Consider the following 11991-nt stretch of genomic DNA (forward strand, 5'->3'; position numbering starts at 1 on the left):
AGCTTGTTTGCAGTGTATGCACCACACTGCTGGCACCCAGCATTACCTTGTGTAAAGCTTTGCCTCTTCTGCACCTGTCAGTTCCAGAAAGGATGAGTATAGGCCTCTACAGAAGAGGTTTTACCCTGTGCATCTCTGATCTTCCTGCAGTACTTTCTCTATTTGTCCTCTACTGTGTCTAGCCTCGTCTGTGACCATAACCCTGGCAGTACAAAGCCAATATTTTTGCAACAGTCTCCTAAAGTCACTATGGCATAAAATACATTTTAGTAGGCACTTTGACCAGACACTACAGCAGTAATTCTATGAATTAAGTAATCTAAACAGTTTTCTTGGGTTATAACGTGGGGCAGGACATGATGAGCAGGTAGACATTTTATTTAGCCCTTTTGAGGGATTTACACAGAGAGGCAACACACAGTAAGGCAGAAAGAGCTCTGGTTTTCTGTCACTTTCAAGGTTTTTTCAGTATTGCTGCATTTAACTCTTGCCTAAAGTCTTGCTCCTTGGGCTCAGCATTGTTTTCAGAATCTGATGAGAACTAGGATGTATTGCAGCAGGATCTGTCCGGTATGGTATGAAATAAATTTTGGATGCCAAACAGAACACGCCAAGTGTTGAATACAGACAGTTTGTTCTGCGTGAAGCGGGGTGGCTGCCCATGAGAAGCAAGATGCTGCTACCTCAACTGTTTAAGTTCCTGGCAAGAGAGGAAAAAGAAATTTTAGCAGCAGCTCATGTTTCCAGTGGTGTATCACTGGTAATCCTACTCAACAATGCGATTTAGTACCTACTTTTCCCAGCTATAACACAAGACTGTTCTTTGCAGAGAAAGTGTAGCTGTTTCTGTGCAAGCAGAGAAAGCCAGGGACACATACAGCTGCTTGCATCACTCTCCTGCTTAAGTGTTTTGGCAACAGGGTGAGACCAGAACACATTTATAGAAGAGGCAAAGGAGGGAGGAATAGTTAGTGGTTTTGTCCCACAGTGTGCACAGGACACGAGAGGAAAGAAACAGAACTAAGGAAGGACAACCTGATACATCCCAAAATAAAGATAATAAATTGATGGGCTGTTGGAAGTGAGTTATTGAGAAGCCCTCATTGTGGGATTAACCAAAAGGTTTTATTAAATCATAATTAAATGATAGTTAGACTTACCTCTACAGCCCTCTATATAAAGAACCTACCCTTTCCACTATGCTTTAGCCAGTCCTGCAACTTACTTTTATTCCCATCAGATGTTCACAGCCAGTTGTATCTAAAAACACTACCCATGAAAAGTAAAGTGAGCATCGTTACCTTACCTACACAAGTTTGTTTCCCCAGTGTCGGCACCTAAGCTGCAGTTTTTCCTTCTTCCTCTTGAGCTTCTTCGATAGAAACCTTGGTTCAAACTTAACCTAGCAAGGTATTTATTACACTGGAAACCGGAGCCTCCTACTGGAGAAACAATGAATTACTGCTGACAGCTTTGGACCAGAGCAGCCAGAGTCCAGGTGGCCACGGTAGTTACAACATTTGGACAATTTTTAAAAGCCATTCTAGCAGAAAAATATTCCTTTTATTCCCTCCTCAGTGGCTGCCAAGGCATAATTATGAAAAGTTTGTTCTAAACCTATCATTCTAAAGGAGTACATCTAAGAAATTCACTGAAAATATCGAGTGCAATAAGCAACTTTAAAATAATGCAATAAAATCACAAGAAACATGTTTTTTACAGTAGAAAGCATTTTAATATTAAGTTTTCTTTAAGACATTAAAAAACACAAGCGTCCAAGCTAATGAGGATAAATGTTGTCCAAGCCTTAGATCTTAAATTACAAAGCAAGACAGATCTTGCAGCTGCAGGCAGGCTGTTAAGCACAACTACAAGTTAAATGGCATAGGGCATAGCCACTTTTATAGGCTAGCTGGAAAGTACAGTACTTAAGACCTCTGTCTCTTTCTTTTGTGAGCCCCTCCTCTGACATTTTGGACCTACAGGCTAACAGCAAGAAACTTATTCTAAATGAAACAAAAAAAAATAGAAGTGTAGATGCTACAAAGATGATCAGGGGCTGGAACATCTTTTTTATGAGGAAAGGCTGTGAGACCTGGGGCTTTTTGGCCTGGAGAAGGCTAAGGGGGGACTTCTTCAACAGACAAGGGTGAATGTTAAGAGGATGGGATGACACTTTTTTCTGTAGTGTTCAGTGACAGGACAAAGGAGTGATGGACACAAGCTGGAATACACAAACTTTCCCTTGAACATGAGGAAAAGCTGCTTTTCTGTGGGTGAGGGAGCCCTGGCACAGGCTGCCCAGGGAGGGTGTGGAGTCTCCTCTGGAGGTTTTCAAACCCCATCTGGAAGCATTCCTGTGCAACCTATCTATGTGGACCTGCTTTAGCAGGGCGGTTGGACTGGATGATCTCTAGAGGTCGCTTCCAACCCCTACCATTCTATGATTCTGTGATGCTAACTAAAGTCATTACACAGACTGGAAAAGAGGTATTACATTGTCCTTGTTCTTTGGCTATGGGGAAGCCATTCTGAACTGTGTTTGGCCCCTAACAGCGAGGAGCTAAGGCAGGGAGGATTTCTAGATGCTCGGCCGCGCTAACAAGGACAGCACCACCCCGCGGGCCGGCTGAGGCCGCAGAGTCCGCTCGCCGGCGGAGCAGCCGTCCCCTCAGAGCGACCCAGCACAGCCGGCCTCGCCCCGCGGCGACGGCACCCAAGGGAGGGCGAGCGGTAACGCGGCGAGCCGCGGCCTTCTCCGGCCCCGCCGCTGCTGCTCTGTGCGGGAGCGCCGGGCCGGGCAGCTGGCCTAGTGAGGCGAAGAGCGGATTCCGAGAATCCGCCGTAACCGCAGCGACAGGCAGCTGGGCAGAGCGGAACAGGACGCGCCGCCCCCTGCCCCGCACCACAAAGCCGGCGGCCGCTGTGTGGGGGGCGGTGCTGAGGGAGCGGAAGCTCTCGCGCCCCGCGCGGAAGTGCCGGCTGGGCTCTGGAGGCCATGGCTGACGAGGAGGAGGACGTGCCGGTGAGTGAGGCCGGGAAAGCTGGGCGGGACGCTCCGGCCCACAGCGCACCTGCGGCCGGGGCAGCTCCCGTGTGCGGCGGTGGGGCAGCCGGCGGCCCACGCGTCCCCCTGAGTCGGGGCGGGAGGGTAGCGGGATGGGGTTCCCCCGCTGCCCCGCGCTGACGGCGACTTCTCCCCTCTGCCCGTCTAGTTTGAAGAAGACGCAGAAGAAGCCGGCGGGGGCCTGGACGGCGGGCAGGGCAGGAGGAAGAGGCTGTTCTCCAAAGAACGTGAGTCGAGACTGGCCAGGAAGCCCTGCCCAGCGCTGCCGGGTCGCTCGCTGCAGGGCTCCCTGTAGCTTTTAAGGATGATGCCATAGAATCATGCCCCTAACGCGGCTGAAACTCCGAGGAGGCAGAAATGGAGTTCCAAAATTCAGTTTTTCGGCTTTGACTGAAAGATCACAAAGCTGTTGTGTAGAGCCCCCCAAAAATATTGCCAGTGCGTCCTCTGAACCCGTGACAAGTCAGTCACACCGTCAGGCAGTCAGGTTCGGTATTTGGTTGGCTAAATGCATGTTTAGTCTGTCAGCAGATGTGCATTTCTCTATATACAGCAGAAGATTTTTGTTGGCTTCTGTCTCCCTGCTGATTTCTTGTATGTTTGCACAATAATTGTCCTGCCCAACAGGCAGGAGTGCCACCGTGCTGCATGAATGTGTAGGCTGAGCCCTCACTAGATGCATGCTGCAAACAGTGCTGAATGGATGAAAGAAGCCTCATGCTGAGTGTTTCTTTCTGCAGTAAGATGCATGATGTATGGATTTGGGGATGACCAGAACCCTTACACAGAATCAGTGGACATTCTTGAGGACCTGGTAATAGAGTTTATCACAGAAATGGTAAGTTGTCTTTAGACAGCATGGTCAAAATATCTTCACTGAGACTTTAGTCTTCTGAAGATTAATACACCCAACTCAAATATTGCCTTAACCCAGGCACACACCTCTGATGCTATCAGGAAAAGAGCTAAACTTAGACTTTGGTCTTCTAATATTAAAGCAAAATTCATGCATCTTGCTCCCTGTGAGTTTAAAACAGTGTCTGAAGTCCTTAAGTAACAGATTAAGTACCAAGGGGGGGAAACAAACATCTGATTTGGGGGTTCACTGTGTCATCACTATACATACAGCTGACAAAAGCCAAGGCTCAGCTTTGATAGTCTATTGACTTTTTGTGTTTTCCTAGTGCCCTCACATAGATGAGAACGTAACTTTGCACTACAAAAGAAATGGAAGCTTCAGGGGCCTGAAGGCATTATTCTTCCAGATATTTGGATGCTGTTTGAAAGCTTTGTTGTTTTGTTGTTTTTTTTTAAAGTATTACTACTGTTTGTGGATCCCCTTTCTTCTGAAAGATTGGCTTTGCCTTCCCTCATCAAAATGCCCTAAACTATCCTGTGGTACAGTTATTCACATTGCTTCCAAGTTCTGCCTCATGTTGTTTGTCTTCAAGCACACTCCAGTCTGGGTGTCCTACATGTCACCTGGCTTTAGTTTTCATGCTGTTACTGTTTTGTGTATGTAGTGGTAGGGGCAGGGTCTAAGGGATAGGCAGCTGGGGACAGCAGAGCAATAGTAAATCCACAGTTTACTGGGAAGTTCTCTCATGGTGAGGATGATGGTGCCCACATCCTGCAGTTGCTTACTTTTTGATTACAAAATGACAGGAATGAAGTGGAATTGACAACTTAAAAAAAACCTAAGGGGCAAAGGAACCTTGCTGACTTCCCTCTTTTTCCTCTACCAGACACACAAGGCCATGTCAATTGGGCGGCAGGGTCGTGTACAGGTTGAGGACATTGTGTTTCTAATACGCAAGGATCCCCGTAAGTTTGCCAGAGTTAAAGACCTCCTGACTATGAATGAAGAACTGAAACGAGCCAGAAAGGCCTTTGATGAAGCCAACTATGGATCGTGATTGTGTGTGCAACCTGTACTGGGACATTACTTGGGCACCTGCTGCCCAGAAGGAAGGAACATCCTGTATATTGCTGGGAGGTAGTCAGGATGGAGGCTTCCGCTGGGATGTCTGCCCTCCCTCCCAGCCTTTTCTGAGAAGTATGTGAGCAGCTCAATGTTATCTGCTTGTGGTATAGTTAAGATTTCTATGTCATTCTATGAGTCTAAAGATTCCTGTAATGGCAGGAACTCTGTTTGAAGTAGGACTCTGTTGAATCAGATATCCAGAAGGCTCCTGATGAGTGATTCTCTACAACTATTTCAGTTATCACTGGGCCTTCCTGTAGCAGAAAACCTAGAAATTGGATCTTGGTTAACTGGACAGTCTTCAAGCCCACATTACTATAGAAGTTCTGCTCTCTGCTCTGTACATGCTCTTTAAATATAACATACCAAGTTTGTGCCCACTCCTTGTAACAAAAAGTACATTGATCATTTTAAATGAGGTGTATAATAAAGGGGTTTTAGCACTGAATTGGCTACGGAGGTAATTTTTTACTTCTGCCCCTTGGCCCCAGCTCTTTTGTTTTCTACCACTATTAAGTCTAGGCCATGGAAGTTAACTTGGGCCAGATTTATGTGCACTTAAAGCCTTTCCTTACCCCTCTTACCCTTACCCCTGAATCTGCCCTAAAATAAAGCAGATTCCTGTTCTTCATTTGGTGACATCCTTTTTCTTGTTTTGTGGTGATCCTGATCTTGCTTGCAACTAACTCCATTGCTTGTTCTAACATTATTAATACACATTGTAGTAGCTGTGCCTTATACTGCCAAACAAGCAGAAATTGCACTTACATTAACACATTTTAGAATGGTGAGAAACATGTTCACGAGTTCAGTTTACTGTTGCAGGCCACAGCTGTACTTTTCCCTGGTTCTGGAGCAGCTGACACTGGAGGTTCAGTGAATTCCTTAATTCAGAACAAGGGTAGCAAATGCTGAATAGCAATCATACTGCAGGTCAAGGCTGTCCCCTGTACAAGGGGCACAGAAGGAAGGGTCTAAGACTGCTTCCTCGGGAGAGTCAGCAAGGCCTGTGTCCTCAGCAGCAGTAAGTGATCAGCTGCAGCCTAGTCCCATGGATAGTAATTACATGAACTGTGGATTTGACAGTAGCATTTACATGTGGTTGAGGAAGAGAGATGGGAGACTGAGTAAAGGTAACTCAAAAGTCAGTGTTCCCGAACAAGGCTAGGTAAAAGGATGAAGACTGTGCAATTGTTTGGAACACTCTTCCATAAAAAATACCCAAAATCTGGCTTACAAAACGGTAACACAACAGTTGCTGCTTAGAGGAATTCACAGTGTGAGTTACCAAGACACCATTAGAGTTCTTAAGAGTTTTACTTAAAAAAAAAAAATTGAATTACTTGACTCTTCTCTTCTTTGCAAGTCCAGAGTCAGACACCCATTGTTGCAAAAATAGAATCAATATCCATGTTCTCAGCAGCTTCTTTCCAGAGAGAACCAGGGCTTCCTAGCAGCAGCTGCTTAGGAGTCGCTGCCATGTTCAGTTTGACACAGGATGTATCAGCACTGGAACGTCGTTCCCAACTCAGAGGCCCTTCGTGGTCAGCTGGGAGGATGGGTGATACACTGTTCTCACAGGCCCCAAAAAGCTCAGGTGGGTTTTGCCGAGCAGGCTTTGGAGGTCTCTTCAAGATCCTTCTTCTCCTCTGACAGAGCCGTTCCCTGCAGTACCGCTTTGGCCAATATGACCCATAGAGGAGGTATTTACAGACAGATGTTTTGACACAGCAAAGTTTTTTCTTCAAGCTTAAGGGGAGGAAGGTGCACAAAACATAACTTTTATCAGCTGCTAAAGTATTACTTCATTTGGGTTTTAGAGAGATTTGGTTATTAGCCTTCTCTACCATTTTCCTTGTCATACTAAGGAGATAAAAGAGCACCTTGTGCAATAAGTAGCCCGAGCTACTTTCTTTGTCTTTTCCGAAGAAAGACAACACCTCTTGCATCATATAATCATTACCATTAAACATGCACATGCTTTAATTTGCATTTTCATCCTCCTTCTAAAATACTTACGCATTTGTTGGCCTTTTAAATCCTTTCCAAATGACTGAAGCTAAACAGAACGTTCACGTCTGAGCATCCAGGAACCTGAACTAGTGATCCCATTTGCGTTTAACAAGAATAGACTATACCATTGTGTTTCTCTACACTGTGGCAAAATACTTAGTATTAAAATGTCAAGTGTCAGATCCAGCAACCCCCCAGCCACACAAAATTACCTGCATCCTTGAGCCTCCACATGGTGCAGACGGTTGCTTTTCAACAACTTGTCACGCAGGAAATAAGCTTCTGATTTCAATTTCTTGCCTCTGCACCACAGAATGGCTTTTCTGAGTGCCTCTGACAGCTCCCCAAATGTTGTAGCTGTTTGGACCATCTGTACAAGAGATCCAGTATGCTGCAATTTTGCTATATGAGAGGAAATTGATGCTGACTTTGCTTTAAATGGTGTTGATGCAATGCTTATACTCTGAAAAAAAAGAATAACAGAAATGGTCTCTCAGAAACATGCTATGCCTGATCCCCTCTGCTGGGAGGAGCAGACCACTGCAGGTTTTTTTTCTGTGACAACATTCCTTATTTCCTAAGGAGAAAGTGGAAGAACACTCTAGTTCTACAGAATACAAACAGCACAAACAAGGCAGGGAAAGGGGATGTTTTTGATCACAGATATCATGTTTTGAGTGTCAGAGTCTTTGAAGTTAAAAACAAATTAGTGCAAAGAGATTCTATACAAACCTCTTTTGTTAGAAGTCTGGATGGTCTAAGTAAGCTCTTCACATCAAACCCCAGGTGCTTCCCTAAAAGAGAAAGGACAGTTCCCATTATGAAGGCAGTTTTAAGTCTTTGCATACAGACAGTGAAATGCTTTGACCTGACGAGCTCCCAGAAGAGAGACTTGTATACTGCATTCATTACCTGCTTCTCCCCAGGCTGTATCACATTTAAAACACCAACAAAAAACCCACCAAAACCCCTCTCAATACTGACACTATCCTGAGCTTTATAAAGGCAAAGGTACATGCAGCATTCTCCTCTTCCAAGGACAGGAGAGTTTGTACTTTAACAGCACTCTGCCTGTATTAAGAGTGCTTGGCTCTGCAGGACAGACATTATGGACAGCCTCTGAGACATCAGGAACTAGTGGCAGCATGGCAAAAGGCTTTACCTCTGCTGGCTCTGGGCACCAGAACTGGCTCTCCAATGTCTGCAGGGCATGCAGAGCTACAGGTTTGCACAGCACTCCTGTAGGTCACAGAGTTTCTCTTTTTCCCAGCTTCCGACACAGTCTCTGGCATTGTTGGGAGGAGCTTCTTCAGCCAGCTGGTAGGTTTTTTTGTTGTGAGCATTCTAGGCTTTTGCTTCTTCACCTCAGAAGAAACATTAACTCCAAGGAAGTTACTGATATCAGAAGGGAAGGTAAACTCCTTGATATAAGGCATCTGTTGGGTCTCTGACACAAGACGGAGTGATGTTGACAATACGCTATACAAGGACATGAGGCTCTGCAGTATGCACCTGTACTGAATCCTGAAGAGAGAATACAGAAAGGAATGGAGCCTGCACTAGCAAAACCTTCTGCTCACTGAACAACTACCTTCAGCTCAAGCGAAACAGCTGGCAGAAAAGGACCCAAGCTGCCCTTTCCCTATTCCCCCACAATACAAACTTCTCTTACACTCCATCACCACATTTGCTTTAATATTAGTCTGAGCTTTAAGGAACTGTTCAACATCAGAATGTAGGTGTGACTTGTCTAGTAAATCCCTGATCAACAGCCTCTAGAGCTTTACTGAGTGCCACACCTGGGATTCAGCAGGTTCTCAAGTCACATCTAAATCTTTTGACATGAGGTCTTCCCCCAAAATCACCCCAAACCAACTCAGGACAATGGTGCTGATGCTGTACGATCACCTTGTCTACATTTACTGCAGAGACACATTTCTTGTCCCAAAGAACGTTGTACCAAGTTCTTCTACACAACGCCGTTACTCCTTCAGCTACAGACAGCAGTTACTTTCTTTTACCCAGAGAAACCAGAACACTGACTTCCTTAGAAAACTCGCCAGTATTATAGAACAATTTTACCCCAGGCTTTCCATGTCAGCATGAGGCAGGACTTACTGCTCGCTGCAGAGTATCAGATGTTAGCGTTTGTGACAGGCTGGCATTAACACTGTCATTTTTATTAGTGCTACATAAAGTTTCCTATGAACCAAGAACAAAACCATCCGTAACAGCACGTAAGAAGTCTCTCTCTATAAAACTCTTCGGGTGCTAGAATCGCGTCCAAAAGGATGGAGGGACCTCACTTCCTCCTCCTCCCAAATTAATAAAGCTCACTCAGCAGCAAGGCCTAATTACAAGCCCTTCTCCCTGACGGGCACATCAGACAACAAACAAGACAGACTTTTGAATACACAAACCATAGCCTGCTCAAGAACCCTGAAGCCACAGTATTTAGAAGTATGAATTCTTCCGAGCAGAGATGTTTAATGGACAAGCTGAAGATTACACCAGTTAAGGATAAGAAAATAAACAGCATGTAATGAGACTTGCTGAACACATCAACTAGAGGCAACTCACAGGGCAGTAACCTGAATAATTTGTGAGAGAACAACCAGACTTTGAGTTGCTCAAGGCCAGAACAGCAGCAAGCCAACTGCCTGAGGTTCCTGCATAATAACTTGAAAATAAGATGTTTGGCTGTCAAAGAAATTTCCAAGTCGCACACACGAATTGCACAGTTGAACACATCAGCAACACAGGGCCTACAGCAGTCTTGGCCTCGTGATGTGCTACTGGTAAACTCTAAGGATGCTCTCATGGTGAAAAAAGGATACAGAAAAGCTTTACAGCAGCAGTCCAGTAGACGTAGTATGAGCTTGCAACCTCCTAATACTTTCAGAGCCACTGTTTCCAGCATAGGCTGGCTGGGAACTAAGCACTCTGCATGGCCTTGGGATGCATTTTTCCTGTGTCAATACAAGGATGAGGAGATGGTTATGATCTAGCATTCCCCACCTTTAGCTCCAAAGACTGAGTTCATGGATAGCAAAACATATGGGATCATGACACTTACTTGGGAATCAGTTGTGCCAGAGTTTCAATGCAGCCCACCAAGTCCATTTTCCACAGGCGCTTCAAGCATTGTTCTACCTGGAAAGAAAGAAAACTTCTTTGACTGGTATTCTGAGAAATGGGAGTGCTCTTGTCCAAGAACTATGACTATATTAAGTGACACCTTCCCCTTAACAGTTTAACAGCATAAATTACAAGTGTGTGTAATGGAATGTGCTGGTATGTTCCTGTATCTGCACTATGACAAAAAAGATTCCTTTATCACGCTACTGTGAATGTGGGATTGCGCGAAGGGCTGGAGTGGGATATCGGCATTGGATTTATTTCAAAGCAGTTATTTGAAGACATTGACAATCCCTTTCTATGAAAACTGGAAAGGAGTTCACTTTTCATCTTAAAACAGAAAGCGCCTAAAAGAGTAGTCTCGAACTATCACCCCCCCATTATTACAAATAATTGAGAATGAAATCCATGTGTTACTTGTATATTGGAAGGTGTGCAATTATACCTACTGTAGGTCTCAGCATAAGTATGAGACCGAGTATCGGTTCTACAGGGCTAGAAAGCAGAAATCACACTGTCTGCACAAAGCCAGGAAACTAGCTGAACTAAACTATGAGGAGGCTTAAAGGCGACAAGAAAAGCACGTCTTCCAACATGCTTTTTGCGAGATGCTCCTGGCATCCAGTGTCACCCCCAAGTCCCTTCAGGGCCTAAAGGCTGTGCAGCCCGGCCGGGGCTGCTCCTCACCTGCTGCAGGGCCAGGTAGGAGCGGTGCCGGAGCAGCCTGCTGTGGTACACGTAGAGCACGGCCCGCAGGACGCGTCCCTCGGCGGCCAGGCCTGTCCCCGACAGCCGCTTGCGGGCGATGTCGCACCGCCGCCGCAGCAGCGGCAGCCACCTCACTGCGGGCGGGAACCGGGCATCAACTCAGCGCCCGCCGCCACCCCGCCGCCTCCCCGGGCGCCCCTTCCGCCATCCCGCCTTCCCGCGGCCGCCGACCACCCGCTGACCAACCCGGAGCCACCTAAACCGCCTCCCGGCCCTCCTCAGGCTCCGGCCCGGCCCGGCCCGGCCCCGACCCGTGCCGGGGACCTGCAGGGTGTCCCGCCACCAGCGCCACGGTCGCGCCGCTCGCGGGCCATGGCACGTCCACCCGGTTCCACGCCTCGCCGGGCGCCGCCATCTTGCCCGTACGCGGGCGGTGCAGCGCAGGGCAGGAGGGAGGCCAAGCGCGGGCGGGACCATATGGGCGGGCCGCAGAGGGGGGCGCGAGCTGAACCAAGCGGCAGGGACGGGCCGTGTGAGTGCTGCGGAGTTCAGGGCCTGGCGCGCCCTCACGTGTACCGCGGGCAGCGTGTTGCACAGGGAACGTGCAAGGGAAGTTCCCGGGCTCCCTCAGCCACATGTGCCCGCGGGGAGCTCTGGGCTTCCCACCGGACAGGGCCGAGCCTAGGGGTACAGCCCAGCCCCGATCAGTGGGAAAGACTTAGGAGCCCGGCCAAGTACGGTGGCCAGGCTGACGCCTGGGACAAGGCAAAGGCCATGTGGCAGCCCAGGAAACACCACTCAGCCCTGAATCCTCCAGCTGCTGCTGGATGTGGGGCCCATGAGCACACATTGCATGGTCCAGTGATGCCAAGGCAATCTGGCCTGGACTCCTCTTCCAAGTCCTGGCCCTGATGCACTGCGTTCCTAAAATGTCATGAATGAGAAAGCCTGTTCCAGTGCTGCATCACCCTCACAGTGAAGAATTTTTTCCTTATATTTCTCTGGAACCTCTTATGTTCCAGCTTGTACCCATTGTCCCTTGTCTTGTCATTGGACATCACTGAGAACAGCCTGGCTCCAA

At 47.3% G+C, this 11991-nt stretch overlaps 2 protein-coding genes across 2 annotated transcripts; one reads left to right on the plus strand and one right to left on the minus strand.

The window, feature by feature from the left end:
* Positions 1-2869: 2869 nt before the first annotated feature.
* TAF13 (TATA-box binding protein associated factor 13) lies at positions 2870-5499 on the plus strand. Its single transcript, XM_061988705.1, has 4 exons — positions 2870-3025; positions 3216-3294; positions 3808-3905; positions 4813-5499. Exons 1-4 carry the CDS (start codon positions 2999-3001, stop codon positions 4981-4983), a joined length of 375 nt encoding a protein of 124 aa, XP_061844689.1. The 5' UTR covers positions 2870-2998; the 3' UTR covers positions 4984-5499.
* Positions 5500-6405: 906 nt separating this feature from the next.
* Positions 6406-11326, minus strand: NEPRO (nucleolus and neural progenitor protein). Its single transcript, XM_061988706.1, has 9 exons — positions 11235-11326; positions 10890-11044; positions 10141-10217; positions 9902-10033; positions 9485-9562; positions 8227-8588; positions 7797-7858; positions 7277-7527; positions 6406-6800 (listed from the first exon to the last, which is right to left on the minus strand). Exons 1-9 carry the CDS (start codon positions 11323-11325, stop codon positions 6425-6427), a joined length of 1584 nt encoding a protein of 527 aa, XP_061844690.1. The 5' UTR covers position 11326; the 3' UTR covers positions 6406-6424.
* Between the last annotated feature and the right edge of the window lie 665 nt (positions 11327-11991).

The sequence above is a fragment of the Colius striatus genome, chromosome 1, assembly GCF_028858725.1.
Source record: "Colius striatus isolate bColStr4 chromosome 1, bColStr4.1.hap1, whole genome shotgun sequence".
Taxonomy (NCBI): domain Eukaryota; kingdom Metazoa; phylum Chordata; class Aves; order Coliiformes; family Coliidae; genus Colius; species Colius striatus.

What these genes read in the sequence shown, in the direction of transcription:
- TAF13 (XM_061988705.1), top strand. Translation starts at nt 2,999, where the DNA reads ATGGCTGACGAGGAGGAGGACGTGCCG. An exon ending in ACGAGGAGGAGGACGTGCCG is followed by an intron (nt 3,026 to 3,215) that starts GTGAGTGAGGCC and finishes CTGCCCGTCTAG; the next exon opens with TTTGAAGAAGACGCAGAAGA. An exon ending in GAGGCTGTTCTCCAAAGAAC is followed by an intron (nt 3,295 to 3,807) that starts GTGAGTCGAGAC and finishes TTCTTTCTGCAG; the next exon opens with TAAGATGCATGATGTATGGA.
- NEPRO (XM_061988706.1), bottom strand. Translation starts at nt 11,325, where the DNA reads ATGGCGGCGCCCGGCGAGGCGTGGAACCGGGTGGACGTGCCATGGCCC. An exon ending in GGTGGCGGGACACCCTGCAG is followed by an intron (nt 11,045 to 11,234) that starts GTCCCCGGCACG and finishes TCCCGCCCGCAG; the next exon opens with TGAGGTGGCTGCCGCTGCTG. An exon ending in GTGGAGGCTCAAGGATGCAG is followed by an intron (nt 6,801 to 7,276) that starts GTAATTTTGTGT and finishes CCTCCCCTTAAG; the next exon opens with CTTGAAGAAAAAACTTTGCT.